The sequence below is a fragment of the Pleurodeles waltl genome, chromosome 6 (genome assembly GCF_031143425.1).
Source record: "Pleurodeles waltl isolate 20211129_DDA chromosome 6, aPleWal1.hap1.20221129, whole genome shotgun sequence".
Classification (NCBI taxonomy): domain Eukaryota; kingdom Metazoa; phylum Chordata; class Amphibia; order Caudata; family Salamandridae; genus Pleurodeles; species Pleurodeles waltl.
Genome location: NC_090445.1, coordinates 44,129,566 through 44,150,082, shown reverse-complemented (window position 1 = coordinate 44,150,082; position 20,517 = coordinate 44,129,566). Strand labels below are relative to the sequence as shown.

At 44.1% G+C, this 20,517-nt stretch overlaps 1 protein-coding gene across 1 annotated transcript in view; it reads right to left on the bottom strand.

Annotated features, from left to right (window-relative positions):
• The window catches only part of LOC138299145 (complement factor B-like), a 179,550-nt gene that overhangs the window by 128,572 nt on the left and 30,461 nt on the right, over positions 1 to 20,517 (bottom strand). Inside the window, exon 3 of the mRNA XM_069237205.1 lies at positions 19,581 to 19,766. Coding sequence (XP_069093306.1) covers positions 19,581 to 19,766 — 186 coding nt within the window. The remainder of the gene's footprint in view (positions 1 to 19,580; positions 19,767 to 20,517) is intronic.

Sequence of the window (20,517 nt, the reverse complement as noted above, 5' to 3'; positions counted from 1 at the left end):
TACCACTGGCATGAAAATGCAGGTAGAGAACGGGTGCAGGGGGCCCCTGTACTGCCCATGCACTTTACATGGGCAGTGCAGGCCCCCCCCGGCCAGCACCATAGCAATGTTCACTGTTCATTGCGAGGGTGCTGGTGCACCCTGCGCTCTACAGCATTGCCACCAGCTCGATTACGAGCTGGAGACAATGCTGTAGGCTTTTTCCCGCTGGGGCAGCAGGCGGAAACTCTTAGTGGGGCTGGCAGGAAGGTAGCCTGTATGGCAGCAACCTCCTCGTCGGAAGTTTGGCGGACGGTGTAAACCATCCGCTGAACTCATAATGAGCCCCATATTCTTGAAGCATTATTTTTGTCCAACTCTCACCTAATCAGATCTCTTTTTGAGTGTGTGTTTAATTCATTCACATTCTTGTTCAAAATTTCTGAAGAGACTTATTTTGACTGATGTAAAACTATAAGATACCATCCCTTGGAAGCATATCTGTCTAGCTGATTGCTTATTGTCACTCTTATGCTTTGCCAGAATACTCTTTGCTGTTGGTTCACTGACACAATATTGTGGTGAAAAATATTGTTGACAAAAACATTTGGGGTAATTGCGAGTTTGGTGGTTGGAAATATCCGACCGCCAAACTCCTGACGAAGAGACCGCCATGGTGCTGGTGGACTCCTCACCGGCCCCATTACAACATTCCCACTGGGCTGACGTCAGCCTGTGGAAAAGGTCCAGCAGCATTTGTCCTGGCTTATAATTGAGCCGGTGGCAATGCTGCTGCATGCAGGGTGCACCAGCGCCCTTGACATGCACACTGTTTGCACAGCAGAGAGTTCGCATTTCAAGGGTGCTGGGCAGGAGGGCCCCTGCACTTGTTCTCCACCAGCCTTTTCATGGTGGTGAAACCGCTATGAAATGGTTGGGAAGAACAAGGTTGTAATCAGCATGGTGGTGCTGACTTCAGCACCGCCCCGGCGATCCGACTGCCACTCGTAATCAGGCTCATTGTGTCAAAAATATTGTTTGCCACAGTATTGTGCTCATATACTTATAATGGGAAAAAATATAGTTGACACTAATATCAACCAAAAATAGATAAAAATATTGATTTTATAATAAAGAGTTTAAAGTAATAAATGTGAAAATTTTAATATACAAATTTTATATATTGGAAATTAAATATAATCCACTAATATATAATACTAAATATACATATATGCTTGAATAAACACACAAATACACATATAGGTCTTCATTACAACTTTGACGGTAACTGCCGCCTACCGCCATGGCGACGGCCGCCAACATACCGCCGCCGTGGCTACTAGCCGCCTACCCGCATTATGACCGTAGACGGAATTCCGCCAGAAGGCTTGCGGAATACCGTCGACGGTCATGTCGGCGGGCGGCGGTAAGGTGGTGCTGCTGCCAGCAGCAGCGCCACGCCAGCAAAACACCCCCGAACGTATAATGAGCAATGATACGGCCTGGCGGTGTTTTGGTGGTGGATGCTGCTACTGGCAGTAGCGCTGCGTCCCGTCTCCTGCCGGAGGACCCCCTGCAAGCAGGTAAGTGGATGTGGGTATGCGTGTGTGTATGAATGTGTATGTGTGCGCTTGTGGGTGTGGGTGTGTTAATGTGGGGGGGCCAGGAAAGGACTCTGGAGAGGGGGAGGGGGAGCAGGGGAGAGCCCTATCCGTGCCAGGGAAGGAGTTCCCTGGCACTGATAGTGCCTACCACCATGGTTTTCATGGTGGTACGCTTGCCGCGAAAACCATGTCAGTAGTCGGGGTCATAATCCAGAGGGTGGGACTGTGACACCCGAAGTCTCCAGCCCAGCGGCCATTACCACCCTGGCAGCCGGAGTGGTACATTGGCGGTTTGGATTTAGCCAAACCGCCAATGTCATAATTTGGGGAAAGGTATCGCCAGCCTGTTGGCAGTACCTTTCCCCAAATTACCGCCGACCAGCGGGGTCGTAATGAGGGCCATATTGTACATAACTATTAAAAGTATTTATTTTACATTATATTTTTCATATTTTAAATTTGATAACATAAAAAAAAACTGATATTAATACATTCCAAATATTAACACATTGAATATACTGTTTTATATATATATATATATATATATATATATACATATATATATATATATATATATACAAAAACAAACAGTTGCAAGCAACTTCACCACCGCACTCCAGGAGGAAATTATTTATTTTTATTGCAGTCAGGATTAAATCACCATCCTTCACCACTGACGCGTTTCGACTTACTTGATCACAGTAACTTAGTCCTATCTCCATGTCCCCTATTTATACTGTCTCTCCTATGACCCCTATTGGTGCATTGTGGGACATGTAGTCTATTAAAAATAAATTAAATGTTGTGCATTAAAAACCAAGCTCCCCACCACCACAGAACGTGCCCTACGCTACACAAATTGTCTAAATGAATATGTGCAAAGAATATCACTATTCACAACAATCATTATGTCCATTTCTATTTTGTTGGTACTATTAACCTTGCTTAATACAATTACCTCTGTGGTTGCTATATGTACCTGATAATAGATTGGTGCACTTATCTATTATTGTTTTCATACTTTCTCATATACATCCTAAATTCACCTCATTTTCTCCTTGATATTTATCTATAAATGTCCTCTATCCACACATCCACAGGTAATCTTATCTAATAACTGTTAGCAAGAGCGTTATATATCCTCAACCTACAGATGATAATGCAATTCTTCATCCCCATTCAGACCCCTCGGGCTTTTGGTTTTGAGCTGTATTATGAACCGTGACTCCAAACGTCTCAGTTGTAACTCTCTATCTCCTCCCCTTTCATTGCTCTCTACACTCGCAATACCAAAAAATCTCATGTCTGTCCATTTAGCTCCATCATGAGTCATAAGGTGTTTTGCAATAGCATAGGTTGTATCCTTCTTTTGCAAGGCTCTAATGTGTTCCAAAATGCGTTTTTTCAAAGGACAAATTGTACTGCCCACATAACGCAGACCACATGTGCATTGAATCACATATACAACATAATTGGAGTTACATGTGATCTTTTTGTTGATAGTCATCTTGTTGCCACCAGAGTCCTCGAATTCCTTCACATTCATCCCAATGCGACATGCTTTGCACTTCTTACAGCAAACAAAACCATTTGTTTGGCTCGAGAGCCAGTTTGACTGTTCTTTGATCTGAAAGTGACTATTAACCAAAAGGTCCTGTAGAGATGGTACTTTTTTATAGATAATCATAGGTTTCTCCCCAACCAACTTTCCCACCTCTGGGTCCTTCCTTATAATGTACCAATATTTCCTCAGAATTTTCGAGATTAAATAGCTCTCCTTGGTGTATGTTATTACAAATCTAATAGTTGTGTCTTCCTGAGGTTTTTTCATCATTGTTTTGTTCAGTATATTATCTCTGGTTCGAGCTCTTGCTTTTAGTTCCCCAGCTCTAATATCTTTGTATTTGTATTTTCTTTGAAGAAATCTCTGTCTCGTTTCAATGAATTTTTGTTCCATTTCACTTTCCGTGGAACAATTACGTTTTATTCTGACAAATTCTCCATAAGGTATACTCTTTTTCAATGACATTGGATGGAAGCTCTCTCCATGCAAGATGCTGTTAGTTGACGTTTCCTTCCGAAATAGAGTTGTCTGAATCCGATTGTTCTCTACATACACCATCACATCCAAGAACTGGACCAGTTCTTCACTTATATTATATGTGAATTGGAGGCCCATATCATTTTGATTTAGTTTTGCAAAGTATTGCAGGAATTCATTTTCTGTCCCATTCCAAATGATGAAAAGATCATCTATAAATCTTAACCAGATCACAGCTTTCTCCGCTAGTTTCTCATTCTCACCTCCCCAGGCTATCTGTTTCTCCCACCAGCCCATGGTCAAGTTGGCATAACTCGGTGAGAAGGAAATGCCCATTGCTGTCCCGCGGATTTGGGCAAAGATTTGATGATTGAATAGGAATATATTATTGTTCAGACACAATTCTATCATCTTCAACAGCATTTGAGAGTGTTTTAACAGACTAATGTCACGTTGTTGTAAAAAATATTGCACTGCTTTCAGTCCAATCTCGTGGTCAATAGATGTATAGAGAGATACCACGTCAATAGTGACCAATTTATAGCCTTCTTCCCATCCAATGTCAGCAAGAATCCTCAGGAAATCACCAGTATCCTTAATATAAGAACTCAAATTTTGTACTAACGGTGCCAGAAAGAAATCCACATAAGTAGAAATATTTTCATACAGTGCTCCACAACTTGAGACAATTGGACGCACTGGGGGATTTTTTAAGCTCTTGTGTATCTTCGGGAGGAAGTATATTGTAGGAAGTGTTGGATTTTCATTTCTAAGGAATGTTTTTTCATCATCATTTAACAAACCAGCCTCATACCACGAGTCCAGATATCTATTCAACTCAAAGATCAAATCATTTATGGGATTTCTTTGCAGTTTCAGATAGTGATTTTTATCATTTAATTGACGGTATGCCTCCTGCATGTTCTGCTGCTTTTCCATAATCACTTTGTTCCCACCTTTGTCTGCTGGTTTAATTTCCAAGTTGTTATTCTCCATGAGTGCCTTCAGTGCCTGCCGTTCTCGTATAGTGATATTTTCACTTTTATTTTTCTTGATCTTAACCATCTTCTCAAGATCCTCGATTACCAAATCATGAAATATATCCATTCTATTACCTGGTGATAAAGCTGGACAGAATTTAGATCTGGGCTTAAAGTCTGTACGACAATGTTTAGATGTTTCAATCCGCAGCTCCTCCAATATCTGTGTCTCTGTGAGCTGATCGTCTTCAAGATTGTGCATCAAATCAAATGCAGTTTTAATATCAGATTTTTGTTGAATGGTCAGACTGGGGCTAGTCACACCCCCATCATTATTGGTCACTTTTTTAGGTGCACTCTTTGCAAAGAATTTCGCCAATTTTAGTTTGCGTACATATTTATATAAATCCACTCTGGTTTCTACATAGTCATAATGTTTTTCGGGACAGAACGTTAATCCCCTATTTAATAGAGTTCTCTCATCTTGTGTCAATTCATGATTGGAGAGATTAACTATTAAGTTTACAACCTGTTCCAATTTATTTGGACTGCTCAATTCTTTTGTTTGCTTCTCAGTGGGTATCCTCTTATTTTTTCTAGGTCCCCTCCTTGTTTTCCGATGTTTCCTCATTCTGTTCCAAATTTCTTCCCTCTTCCTCATGTTTGGCCTCTGCCTCTGCCTTTTGGTGTTCTCTGGTCCATGTAGATCAGTTTCATTTCATCTAAAAAAGTTACTTTTTTCACATTCTAGAAGTGCCTTCTCCTTCACTCAATTCCACATCCGATTCACTTAGTGATGTCTCCGGGGAAACAGTGGTTTTCTCAGTTCCCATATTCGTTTGTTGTTTCAATACATCAAACCTCTTAGCAAATATTAGAATTCTGCCAGTTTCATAATCAATTTCATCCCTCCTAAACTTTCGCTGTTTACGTTCCTCTATTATGCTTTCATATTTCTCCAGATTATTTTCCATCATGATTCTCAATTTTTTACTTTCCTCTTCCTTATTCAACGCTATTATTTTTTCTTCTATTTCCTGTATACTTTTTACAATCTCCTCAATGTCCTTCTTCACAAATTTAATAATAATATTTATCATATTCTTCGAACATTCCTTGGTATTGGCACCCCATTCCTCCAACATCTCTGATTTCGTATCTGGTTGGTTTGGCAGCGTGAAAATCCTCAGGCCCCTAGGCACTCTTCCCACCTCTATATACTTTTCCAATGTGAGACATTCCCAACTTTTGAAGATCTCTTTTTTCAATAATCGTTCTAATTTAACATATAGCCACTTCAGATTATCCTCCATATGTGTATTTCCCATTGGGTTTTCAGTAGTTGCACCGCAGGCTTTACCTTTACCAAATACGCATTCCGCTGTTAATGCCCTTTTGGCTGCTCTTGCTTCCATATTGTTGTGTAATAAAGTCAATTCTCAAACCAAGATTAGTGATTTGTGATGTCGTGGGTCATGGAGATAGGACTAAGTTACTGTGATCAAGACCAGTAGGTCGAAATGCGTCAGTGGTGAAGGATGGTGATTTAATCCTGACTGCAATAAAAGAAATAATTTCCTCCTGGAGTGCGGTGGTGAAGTTGCTTGCAACTGTTTGTTTTTGGATTCATGAGAGGAAATGGTCCATTCCTCACACCTGCACCAACATGAAAGAGCGCGCCAGAAGCAGGACCAGTTTGTTTTCTCATATATATATATATATACATATATATATATATATATATATATATATATATATATATATATATATATATATATATATATATATATATATATTTGTTATATATATAACATGTGTGCACAATAAAACCGCATAAACAACTGAATAAGAAAAAATATATCAATTAAATAAAATATTGAAAACTGAAAAAAATAAACACATTTACTAAAAATACTATCAACATGAAAATTAATTTAAAAACAAGAACAAAAAAACATAAAATATCAAAAAAATTAATGCTGTAAAATGTACAATAAATATACTATTCCCACTCTTGATTAGGCAACAGTAGGGAAAATGTTGGACTTCGGAGGGGATCGATTTAATATTCCTACTCCAGTCAGTGCAACGGTAGGGAAAGCGTTGGACTTTGGACGAATAAAATGTTGTATTCCCACTCTAGTCTAAGCAACAGTAGGAAAGCGTTGGACTTCGGAGGGGTGAAATTTTATATTTATATTCCAGTCTAAACACCAGTGGGAAAGTGTTGAATTTAAAAGATGTTAAATTTGTTATTCCCACTCCAACAGTGCAACAGTAGGGAAAATGTTGCACTTCAGAGGGGTCAAATTTACTATTCCACTCCAGTGTGTGCAACAGTAGGGAAAGTGTTGGACTTCGGAGGGGTGAAATTTATTATTCTGACTCCAGACAACACAACAATAGGGAAAATGTTGAACTTCGGAGGGGTGAAATTTATTATTCCCACTCTGAACAGGGCAACAGTAGGGAAAGCGTTGGGCTCACGAGGGGTGAAATTTACCATTACCACACTAGTCAGCGCAACAGTAGGCAAAGTGTTGGACTATGGAGGCTTTGGAGTGGTAACATTTTGTATTCCCACTCTACTCTCTGCAACAGTAGGGAAAGCGCTGGATTTCAGGAGAGAGAAATTGACATTTCCAGCTGGAACATTGCAAAAACGCATTCCCACCAGCCAGACAGGCAGGAACAGTGCTACAAGATAGCACTCGGCTCCTTTAAAGGTGCTGAGTGCTATCTTGTAGCACAGAGAGGGCTGACCAGCCCCTCTCGGAATGTGCACATTCCGATAGTGCATGGGCCCCCCTGTGGGCCCCAGCACACCCTCACAGCCAGCCATTCAATGTCGGTGAAACCAACATGGAAAGGCTGGCAGTGAGGGGAGTTGTAATCAGCCAGGCGGCGCTGAGTTTAGAGGCATCCTGGCTGAGGACAACTCTGACCACCATCATGCCATCGGAAGCCATGTTCCCGTCGGGGATGGCAGTCCCCTGGAAGGTCCGTCCACCAGGGTTGTGATTGGGTTGTTGGACCACCAGGAGTGTGGCTTTCTGACTTTCAACGGGAGTGTAGCAATGCTCGGACCGCCACACTCGTAATGAGGCCCTAGATGAGTATTACATAAATGATATAATAAATACCAATCATATGATTAAATAAAATTAATTATTATTACCTAATTATCTTCCAACCCTATCCCCCTACAAACCCAACAATCCACTACAACACTATAAATTGCTATTAACAATGAATTAAAAAAATCGAAATCACTTAAAATTACAAGCTATGTTTTAAAAACAATTAATAACATTTACATAAACAATAGTAACACATAAAATTAATATAGCAACTAAAACACATTAAAATAATTAAAACACACTATATTAGTGAAAACAATATTAAAATGATCACTATTATTTAAAACAATATTACTCTGGATGAAAGTGAAGCTCTACCCCTTTTGCGAATGATGACATGCGTGGGGATATCTGGTTACCACTTTCACCTTAAGTACCTGGAGGTCTATATCAACAGGGGCCTGGAACGCTTGATAACAGGTAACCTAGACCCCTTGAAAAATGGTCCCACCTTGGTCTATCTATGTGGGGAGAGTGCAGGCTGTCCGAATGGTGACCCTGCTGCAATTCACCTATGTAGTCAGCATGCTATCCTTATTGGTCCCACTGTGCGATTCACCTACGTACTCAGCATGCTGCCCTTACTGGCCCCACTGACCATGCTGAGATCCATGGATGCCGGCATCTACTATTTTGTTTGGGGGTCCAACCACTAACCCCTGGCCCGGTCTAAACTCCTGGCACACCGTTCTTACGGCAGTATGGGCCTTCCTTCAGTAGAGCATCACGCCTTTGCCCTGCATCTATCCCACATGGCTTACATGCTCCCCGAGACGCCTGACCCATCTCTGTGGGTTATGACAGAGCGTTCCCTCCTGGCTTGCCGGAAGGGTCTGCAACCACACTACAGGTACGGGGTGCCCCAGATGCACCCAACCAACCCAATTGTACAGGCTATGCTGAAATCCTGGCAACGAGCCCACCGACTCTTTAGCGTGAACCTCCTCCTTCATGAGCATGCGCCATTATGGGGGAACACAGGTCTTCACATCGAGGGAAAGGTTCTGGACTGGGGTACGTGGCAATCAGTAGGCATCAACAATCTGCATCAGGTTTTTGATGGAGGTGCTCTCCAACCGTTTGCAGCTCTTTGAGAGGAATTCGGACTACCCCGTCCACCCCAACAGTAGTGGAGGCATTTCCAACTCCAGCACTGGCTCCAGTGCTGCATGGGCTCACGACCTTGAACCTTCCCTCCCTGGTCGTGTCCTATTGTAAGGTGTGCGGATGCTTCCGTGAAGTTATCTCTGGGTTTTATGGACCACTGAGCCGACACTTCTTCTCCCATCTCTTCCTCAGCAATCTGTCAAATGGCAGACCCGGCTTCAAACGGACTACGAGGAGGAGGACTGGGCTGAACTCTTAGAGGTGTATGACTGTGGGACAAGGGAAGCCCGCCTGAAGTTGTGCCTCTTCAAGACTATGCACGACTGGCATTGGACCACCCCGAGGCTGCTAGCGGCGGGCTTCCTACCCCACTCATCTTGCTGGCGCTGCCCTGAGGGACGTTGCAATCTACTGCATATACTCTGAGACTGCACCTTGATACAGCTCCTCTGGAACATGGTGAGGTCCACATTGTGTGAGACGCTGCTGGTCAAAAAGTCCCTTTCCCCTTTCCCTGATCTTCCTAAATGACACAGGAGACATCCCAGACCTCTCCTGACTCCAACTCCTCCTCCTGCACACGGCCCTCGCCACTGCAAAAATATTCATCCTCCATCACTAGTACTCCCCCACACCTGCTACCCATGAAGATTGGCTTGTGGCAATGTATCAGATGGCCTCCCACAAGCAAATCATCTATGCTCTCCAGGACAGAGCAGAGGCCTTTCTCCAGAAGTAGAAGGCCTTTCTCCAGAAGTGGACGCCCTTTCTCCAGGCCCCAGCCATAATCCCATCCTGCTAGCACTGTATCCTGGACCAAGAACAGGATCCCCTTCCCCCGGATGCCATGCCAGCTGATTACATCTCAACACACCCCCGGGCTCAGGACAAACAACTCCCCACTACTTCCTCACCTGCTTCCGCATCACCCCCTCCTTCTTTCATCCATATTTCCCCCATTCCTGATCTGTTACGATGTGTCCCTTAGCCAAATATGTATCCATTTCTACTCACACTGCCTAACCCAGGCGGATTTACACCTCTTTCCTGTACTTTGTCAATGTTAATTTACTGTGATGTTGCCACAGGCAAAGACTCGTTTCCTGCCAGATCCTCTCTACTTCCCCCCACCCCCACTGGACTCCTGGATTTTTGTTTCTCTGTATTGATTCTGTATTGACCTGTTTTGACTTTTCAATAAAGAAATGCGAAACCTAACAATATTACTCAAAAACCAATATTCTTGTCAACGATATTTGTGCAAAACAATATTTGTGTGTCACAACAATTAATTTCTGATATTTCTGCCTCCTGATATTTTTAACTCAATATTTTGTCCAAACACCCTTACTTCTACTACAGTACCCTCTACTGCAGTACCTTCACTCAGAGACCAATCCTCCCATTCATTTTTTCTCACTCCCTACTCATGCCCTCTCCCTCACCCCATGTGTCCATCCCTGTCGCCACCTTACCCTTCCCTGTGTCTCAAACTCCCCTAGCCCACCCATGGAATAGTACCTCCCTGTGGGAGAGGTGATAATATTCCCCCACTCCATGATGGATGCAGTGATGCTCATGCAGCGAGCAGTGCGTTGCTTCATACGCAGATCAGGTTGTGTTAATTAATTGCCACTCCTCTTTATACTGGAAATAAATGCAGCAGCCTTGTCTGTCTCTCGTAATAATTTAATTTCCCCTTTCCACAGAACCCTTAGTTTGTACTGCTGGACAACCTGTGCTGGCCTATCAAGAGCCCCTAGCTCTGGTATTCAGGTGCACATCTGGAGGGCCCTTTCTGCTGTCTCATAGGCCATATCTGGATAAATTCTAAATTTATAACCTGTCTTGTTGACATTTGTATTGGATATCTGTATTATTGTATCCTCCCTGAAAATAACAAATAAAAAAATAAAAAGACAGACATGACCCAGTGTGAGCATGCCTTTACTTAGTGATACTCAAAAAAGCATGTTTGGGTGGCTCCATTTATGACTTCATGAAATTAGTCATCCCAATGTATGTCCACACCGCAAAACCATGCACAAGGAAACATTTTCCGCCTTTGATGGGCCCTGCACAGTTCCCTCTTGCTGATGGGCAAATGATGGCACATCTGCTAATGTGAGCTCTGACAAATTTGACACTTGGGGCCCTATTTTGAGTTTGTCAGATGGGAAAGCCCGTCCACCAAACTCCTGATACAGGAGTTATTAAGAGTTTCCAGCTAGGTCAGCAGGCAGAAACCTGAGTTTCCCCCGCTGGCCTATTGGGAAACAGGCTACAGCATTGTCTCCGGCTTGGAATCGCCCCAGCAGCAATGCTGTAGCCTTCAGGGTGCACCAGCAGACAGTGAACATTGCGAGGGTGCTGGCCAGGGGGCCCCCTGCACATGTTCTACACAGGTAGCATCTCCATGAAACCGCAGGCTGAGAAGGGGTCGTAATACCCAGGGCAGCACTGCCCTGTGCCCTGGTGGATTAGCACTGCCACCATCCTTCAGACCACTGCATCGGAGATCCTGGTGGAGCTGGCCATTCCGTGGTGGTCCGACTGCCACATTACAATCCTAAAGGCCGCCACACTCGTAATCAGGCCCAGGCTCTTTACACATTTTACTGGAAATGGATTATTCTCATATCCAAAATGTAAGAAGACCAGGGTGAGGGATAAAAACTGTTCTTTCCTAGACCTTGGTACACAATGTCTTCCTACTGCCAGATAGGCACAGCAGTGGAAACTGACATTTCTTCCTCATTCCTAAAAAATAGATTACTATTAACGTATGTAATGGTACTCAATTTACCAACCTCAGAAAGATAGAACACCCTTATGCAGTGCCTGCATAAATTAGGGCTTGAATTATTTACCAATAAATGTGAAAGTCTTATTTTTGATGGTAGTCCTGCATACAGACACATTAAAGCCCCAACCTTACCATTTTTTAAACCTTAACTTCTCTTCCCTCCCTGGGAGGAGGACAACAGGGGCAGCCTCCCACAGGAAGTCCTTAAATAAAAGGGGGGAAGGGCACAGGCCCTCCACTGCTTACCAAGAGACATTGTGGATTAAGATCCCAACAAGCCAAACCACACCTGGCTGAGGGAAACGTTTCACAGAGACCAGCCCAGGGCCACACTAGCTGTGGAGTGGGAGCACAACACATACCTAGATATTGATATCCAAAGGTGTCAATGCAAGCACACCTCTGGCTCGAACCAGCCAGTGGCGGCGTCCATTCAACTGAAATTGGCCCCAAACCCCTGCAGCGCCCAACCCCCGGTAATGAACAGCTCCACAAAGCGAACAGAGGCAGTCTGCAGCACTGGCACAGAAGAAGGTCAGACCTGTCCACTGGGGATGATCTGACTGAGGTTGAAGGCGTCCAAGGGGAGGATGAGGTGACTGCACTTAATTCACAGTGCTTTGTCTTGGGCTCCGCACCCGATACACTTCACAGCACGGACCATGAACATATTCATTTCAAAGAAGATCACCCCCCCTTATTTCTGAACATTTACCTTCTATTTCCTCAAAAGAAACACCACTGCTAACACAGTCACCAACTCCAAGCCTCTAAGCTGGCTCATGTTCCAACAGTGCAGCTGCTTTTTACCATAATCAAACGTGTTTATGGCATTGTACACTTTGTATTCATATCTTCCATAACAAGCTTTGAAGATGATCATTTTACGTCTTTGCTCGTGCAGACGTCTTTGACACAATCTGGGTGTTTGGATGTTGCTTTTAAAAACACAATTACAAGTGGTGCATGTCCCATGGCGTCCACATTGTTTTTGTTTTACATCTGGAATTAACCAAGATCTTTTGCTTTTACTAAAATATGTATAATATATATACAGATAGGGGCTCTCAGCCAATTCTTTCCATCTGTTGGTCTGTCATTCACATTTTGCTTCCACCCACTATAGCATATAGCATGGGGAGGTGGGTTATCCTATTTAAGCTACAAGTTAACTTTAGTTTGAGTGACTGTTGTTCGCTTTTTCACAAGGAGCACATCCACACACCAGCTAGTTCCTTTAGTGCCAGCATTTTTGTTGTTACTTTCTAATTACTTTAGTGTTGCCTTTTTGTTCAGAGCTTGATGTGATAGACTTCTGATGTGAACACAGGGCACATTCCATCTTTATCAGATCCCATCTCCTGTCAATGCTGTTGTATATTCCTTTTGGAGTGTTTTGCTTTTCTGGCTGCTATCTCACGGCACACCAGATGGTTTCCATTTGAAATTGTTCTGTATTAAGTTATCCTCCTTTTACTTTTTTCTTTCACTCCTTTTTAACCTTTCTTTCTCTGCTTTCTCTTTTTCCTTCTCTCCTTCTTTCTTTCGTTCTCTCTTTTTTCGGGTTCAGAAATCCAGGTGTGGGAACACTGGACCATTTCTAATTGGATGGAGCCACCATGAGCTATTACTCCATCCAACTTGTAACCCATGTCTCAGGAGGTTTACTCAATAGCTGGTCTTTTGTTCCACCCATGGATACCATTTTTTGTGTTTTCCCAGGTATTTGCTAGTATTATCTTAGCAGCCTCTTTCAGAGCAACTGTACCTTTCTGCTAGCTCCATGACAACATTTTTATTGATGGTACTTGCCTCTTTTGAACTTCTTTAATTGCACCCCTGTTGAAGACTTGCTATCAGATCTTGAGCTAAAGGTGAGGCAAGGAGCATATGATTACATATGTTACTATGACAGTTAAAGCAAGACAAAGGGCCTGATTACGAGGCTGGTGGTCCAACCACTGCATTACGACCCTGGTGGTCGGACCCCCAGGGGACTCCGCCCCACCAAGAACATGGTTCCCGACAGGCTGACGGCAGTGGGAGTCGTGGGTAGCCATGGCAGCTCTGAGTTCAGTGGTGCGGTGCTGATCACAAGTCCAGTTTTCAGCAGAGTTTTCATTGAGGTGACCCGCGATGAAAAGGCTGGTGCAGACAGTGCACATTCCAAGGGTTCCAGAGGCCCCCTTTGTGCAACGGCATTGGCCTGGGCTCCATGTGGAGCTGAGGCCAAAGCCTCCTCACTGTTTCCGCTGGGGTGACTGGCAGAAACCTCCAAATATAGAGATTTCTGCCGGTTAGCCCAGAGGAAACATCCTAATGAGGTCAGGGAGGGAGACCGTCGGCTATCCAGACCCGTGGGGATGAGATTGCTGTGAAGCTGTAGGCCCTATTGCAATGTTTTCTTATGGAATGTTGGTGGAACAATTGCTTAGGCTTTCCCACCAATACCACAGTTTTTTTAATTGGCATCAAAGAACAGATTGGACCATACCCTAAGGTTCTGTGCACACAACATAACGCATCACTATGTTATTGAAAACACAAGATGTGAAGTAAATTTAGTTCCTCATTACGAGTTTGGGCCCCTGGTGGTCCGACCGCCAAAGTACAACCCTGGTGGTCTGACCACCAAGAACCCTGCCACCACCACCAGGAACCTGGGTGCCAATGGGGTGGCAGTGGTCAGAGTTGTGGTCAGCCATGGTGGGGCTGAGTTCAGCACCGCCGTGCTGATCATGAGTCCTCTTTCCGCCAGCCTTTTCATGGCGGGGACCCCGCCATGGAAAAACTGACAGAAACCCAGTGCTAGGGGCCCCCATGCCCAGCCCCTTTGGAATGTGCACTGTCTGCTGTGTGCAGTGCACATTCAGAAGGTGTCAGAAGCCCCCTCTGTGCAATGCATTGGCCTCCTGCTGCAGCAATAGAATCAACTCATGGTTACTGACTCTCATCAGTGGCAAATTACCTCCCCCATGCTGTGGAACTGAAGTGTGAGGAGACCTGCAGGAGCCCGTAAGGCGGCAACAGTGCAGCGAGGCGGGCCCGCACCCAAGAGGGAAGCGCATCAGCAACACTGCATCATTACCGATAGGACTGAATCCTCCCGGGATGACGCAACAGAGTCCACCATGGCCCAACAGACTCACCAAATGCAGCAAAGCGCAGAGGCACAGGATAAAGGTGAGGAGGTGTGCCAGGTTAACTAACCCGGCACCATTAACTGTAGAAGCAGTGATGTGTGTTGGGTGGGCCTGCAATACACGCAACAGCATTGACACATACCTGAAAAGCGCAACAGTGCCTACAATCCTGTTGCGCTCTGGTCCCCTACGAATCTCTTCAGGCCAGCCTTCCAGCAGAGGAGCACCATGGGGGAGACAGCATTTGAGCACCCCACGGAACCCCTATACAGAACCTGCGAGGCTTGACTACCTGACCTTGACATGGCAGCTCAGCCACGAGGCGGACTGCACCTAGCGACCAGAATTCACCTAGTGGCGGCATAGGCTCAGGCTATTGTGGGCAGGTTGTACTTAGGAACAATGCTCCCATGCTCCCCTTCTGCAACACAACTGACTTTCCCTGAGGCCCCAATAGCCACTGGCACCACTGTTGACAACAGCCACACATTTGATCCCAGGAGATGAATGACCACCACATGCACTGCTGGGATTAGGGTCAAAGGGGGATGCCCCAGCCCTGCCAACATTGACTAAAAAAGGGACTTGTGTCTTCTGTTTGTAGCTCTCCAGGAGGAGGGTTGGCTCCTATCCTCACCAGACCCTTTTTGACTATGAGGTGCCTGGTGCTTAGGGAGAAGAATATAACACCCTCATAAGCATACAATGGCGACCAGACTACAATATGGCACACGCAGCTTTCCGCAATGATCATGCCTGACTAATTCCAGCTCAATAGACGAGCCACAAATTACGGAGACTGCCTCGCCTCCTTCAGTTTGCGCATGCACACAAACCCATCTAAACCATAATTTACAACTTAATTCAAGGTTTCCCAGTCCTTTACCAGCCCTCAATGCACTGCTTATAAATACATAGTACTCCCTGCTGGCCACAAGCACAGATTCTATGCTGCAGAAAAAAGCCCAATTCAACAGAGTCTCAAGTTACTTTTCACCTGCAGGGGTGAGGGATGCCACCACGGTGGCGAATCAGAGTGACACAATGCCCTCACTAAACAAGACATCCTGTCTTCCCTAAGAGACTTTAAGAGGGAGCTCCGGGCGGACTAAAGGTTGATCTAACATCGTCACTTGAAACCTGAAGGAACCGAACTTCAATGCAGGAGTGACCCCAGGCGACCCTCTGCCTAGCTCAGGTGGTGGCTGGCCCAAGAAGCCCCACTCCTTGCCTGCCTGCACCGCTAGAGTGACCCCCGGGTCCCTCCATTGTTTCCTACCTGAAACCCGACGCCTGCTTTGCACACTGCACCCGACCACCCCTGTGCCGCTGAGGGTGTGTTTTGTGTGCCTACTTGTGTCCTCCTAAGTGCTCTACAAACCCCCCCTGATCTGCCCCCCGAGGAAGCAGGTACTTACCTGCTGGCAGACTGGAACCGGAGCACCCCTGTCCTCCATAGGCGCTTATGTGTTTTGGGCACCTCTTTGACCTCTGCACCTGACCGGTCCTGAGCTGCTGGTGTGGTAACTTTGGGGTTGCCTTGAACCCCCAACGGTGGGCTGCCTATGCCCCAGAACTGAGACTTGTAAGTGTTTTACTTACCTCCTAATCTAACTTTTACTTACCTCCCCCAGGAACTGTTGATTTTTGCAGTGTCCACTTTGAAAATAGCTTATTGCCATTTTTATAAAGACTGTATACGATATTGCTTTTATTCAAAGTTCCTGAAGTATCTAAGGGCCAGATGTAGGTAGCCGCTTGCGAGGCGCAAAAGGCCTCACGCGATGCAGAATCACATTTTGCGAGTCGGTACCGACTCGCAAAATGTGTTTCAGACTCGCAAATAGGAAGGGGTGTTCCCTTCCTATTTGCGACTCGCACCGCGATGTAGAGTTGATTTGTGACCACGAAAGCGGTCGCAAATCAACTCGCAGTTACCATCCACTTGAAGTGGATGGTAACTCATTCGCAAATGGGAAGGGGTCCCCATGGGACCCCTTCCCCTTTGTGAATGCTCACAAAAATATTTTTTCAGAGCCGGCAGTGGTCCTATGGACCACTGCCTACTCTGAAAAAAACCGAAACAAAAAGGTTTCGGTATTTTTTCTATTTGCAGCTCGTTTTCCTTTAAGGAAAACGGGCTGCAAAGAGAAGAAAAAAAACTGCTTTATTTAAAAGCAGTCACGGACATGGTGGTCTGCTGTCTCCAGCAGGCCACCATCCCCCTGAGTGCCTAGACTCGCTATGGGGTCGCAAACTGCGACCCACCTCATAAATATTTATGAGGTGGGTCTTTGCGACCCCATAGAGAGTCGCAGAAGGTGTCTGAGACACCTTTCTGCATTTCCTTTTGCGAGTTGCAAATTGCGAGTCGCTGGGACTCGCAATTTGCAACTCACAAACGGATACCTACCTACATCTGGCCCTAAGTGAAGTACCTTACATTTAAAGTGTTTAATGTAAATCCTGAACCTGTGGTTCTTAAAATAAACTAAGAAAATACATTTTTCAATATAAAAACCTATTGGCCTGGAGTAAGTCTTTGAGTGTGTGTTCCTCATTTATTGCCTGTGTGTGTACAACAAATGCTTAACACTACCCTCTGATAAGCCTACTGCTCTACCTCTAAGGGGAACCCTTGGACTCTGTGCACACTATTTCTTACTTTGAAATAGTATATACAGAGCCAACTTCCTCCACAGCATATCAGCCAGATGGAATGCTCAAATGACCTCCTCAGTACACAACTCCTGGACTCCCTCCTGAAATGTGGAGAATTAGAAAAAAGGTCCTGGAGGGATAACATATGAATCGGCTATTGGGAGGAGGAAGTGGAGGGCCCAGACCTGGAGGCATTTGTGATCAGCCTGTTTGCAGAGGTCGTGGGCAATGATTAGACAAAGACTAAGCTCAACTGAGTTCACCGGGTGGGTCAATAAACCCCTGGGGGAGGAACGCCCTCGAGACATCCTAGCAAAGCTTCACTCTTACAAATCAAGGAATCGATCTTACAGGCAGCACGAAAAGCGGATTAAATTTCTTCTCAATGGGCCACCCGCTCTTTATGTCAAGTCATAGCCCCGGTCACTGTCCAGCACCTGCCCTGAGTTAAGCACCCATCGCAGTCTGAATAGTAATTTTACCCCCAGTCTCTGTCCACAAACCCACCAGAGTCAGAATAGTAATTTTGACCCCCCCCCCCGTCCCTGTCCATCACCTGCCCTGAGGTAAGTACCTGGCAGAGTTAGAATAGTAATTTACCGTCCAGCAAATTACCGGAGGTAAGCACCCGATGGAGTTAGAATAATAATTTGCCCCCCAGTCACTGTCCAGCACCTGCCCTGAGGTAATCAATGTACCCCAAACCAAGTCTAACAAAGTTTTAAAAACAATATTTATATATATATATTTTAATTAAAAGATCCAGTTTAATTCTGAATCTGATTTAGGAATAAAAGCTTTTGGTACTGACTTACATTGGTAAGACTCAAGTCAACGTCCTCAAAATAAAGTCTGCAAATAATCTGTGCAATGAATTTTTTTATTTTTATTAATTAATATATGTTATTGGGATTTATCTGGTGCTTCTTGTAACCGTCGTACTTACTTGAGCAGATAGATGGCACTCTCCTCTCTTTCAAGCGTGCGGTCACAAGCGAAGTCAATGTACCACTGAGCATAAAATGGGGAATGGATGAATTTATATTTTTTTGTGGTATTCCATAATTCAAAATATGTTTTGGAATGTCTTTTATAAAGTAGTTTAGAATCTAACTAAATGCATATTCATTTTGTTTGCTTAAAAAATATGTTTTTTAACCTTTCTTAAATATACCGATATTGTGGGGTACATTGGGGGCAAGTTGAAGAGATAGAATTAAAAAAACAGGAAGGACTACAGCACACACGAAAACAATATAAAGTCGCTGATTTACATGTAAATTGTATTGTGACATTATATTTAAATGTTTTAATGTAAAATATGTTTTCTAGAATATTACTGCACTGCCTCATTTTACATACTTTACTTAAATGTAATACATATTATTTTTTTATTGTAAAAGTTGTATATTTTCATATATTTTAAAAATGCGATTTAAAGATATAAAGATATGCATGGTATTGGTATCCATGGTAATGGTATGCATGCTAAAGGTACTTATAGTGCACCCCTATATAGGTTTGTGTTAGTGACATGCGTGGTAAAGATGTGCGTTGTACTGGTAGGTTCGTTGTAGAAACCGATTTGTTAAGGCATGCGTGGTAAAGGCCTGCGTTGTTCTGTCATGCATTTGTAGCTAAGATATCAGCAGACTGGAGAGGAAAATGTACAGGAAAGAAAGAACAAGAAGGGAGACCTCCTTTGTCTGCCCCCAAATTATGGAACAGCATGCCTACTGACAACAGGAGTTCCCTAACCCTCTTACAACTCAAGAAGTTGAAACTGCATCTCATCGAGGAACACGCTCCCACCGAACAATACGGCTCATCCTGCTACCTTCTGAGCAAACTCCATGAACATCGATCAATAGACTCTCTCCTTTTGGTTCAGAGTGGTGCTATCTAGCTTGGTTGGCGCTTCACCACAGGACTTATTTTTGTGTTTAATTGTTTAGCTGTCCTTGGCAAAGAAATGCAGTTTATTAACCAGCCCATAAATCAAGATGTTGGGTGGTTTAGTCACTTTTGATTCCAGGTTTTATGTAGATGAAACAGATATAATGGGGAGACTAAACATTACCTCAACACTCTTTATGCGGGATGCATATAAATTACTTACATCCATCGTCACAGATAGCGGTTTCTCCTGACCACTTTCCATTCGTTAAGCAAGTCCGGTTGGCAGAGTTGAGGAGTTTGTAGCCCTCAAAGCACTCAAAGTGCAGAGTGTCCCCAATGCGATAGACATTTTGCCTGGGGAAGTATGCGCCATCCTCAAAATCCACAGGTGTCGGGCACCGGACTTCTACATTTAGAAAAAACATTGAGAGCATGATTAACATGACAAAGAACAAAAATCTTATTTTTTGTAACAATATCTGTAGCAGTAGTATTCCATCATCTGTGACAAGCTTTAAATACTTTCCCTGTTCCCAGACTTGATGCTAGGCCATTAGCCCTGCACTGCAGTGGAGATTATAATTAAACAGTGTGAACTGGAAGAAGACCCTTTCAAGTTGTTGATGACTATATGGACAAGGCGCTGAGGACGGGAGTCAAGGGAGTCAAATCGGGGTATTGCTTGCTTGTTAGTTTGTTGACCTCTATGTGTTCATTCATCCTCATAATATGGTGCCCATGGAGGGGTAAATGCATTCTACTTTACTCAGGACGCATGTAGGGTAAGGGAATGGATAGGCTTGTAAGAGTTCAATGCAGTTGATCGCTACCATAATATCAAAATATATTATATATCTACCTGCACATACACCCACAATACTGACTACTGATATTTTGTCAATGTGTGAAGCCTTGGGGTTAGAATAGTAAATCTGTACTTCCCAATGTTTACGATATGTTGAAAGTAGATATTGTGAATTCTGTAAATGTTTAAATTCTATGTTGTGGATTTATGCATGATTGCGTGGTCTAAGAAGGGTGAGGATCTGATGGTGGGCAGGGAATGAGTATGTTGTAAGTGAATATACCATTTTATTGTACGTGTGTGTGCATGCATGTGCGAGCACACACACACATAGGGATTAAGTTATTGTTAA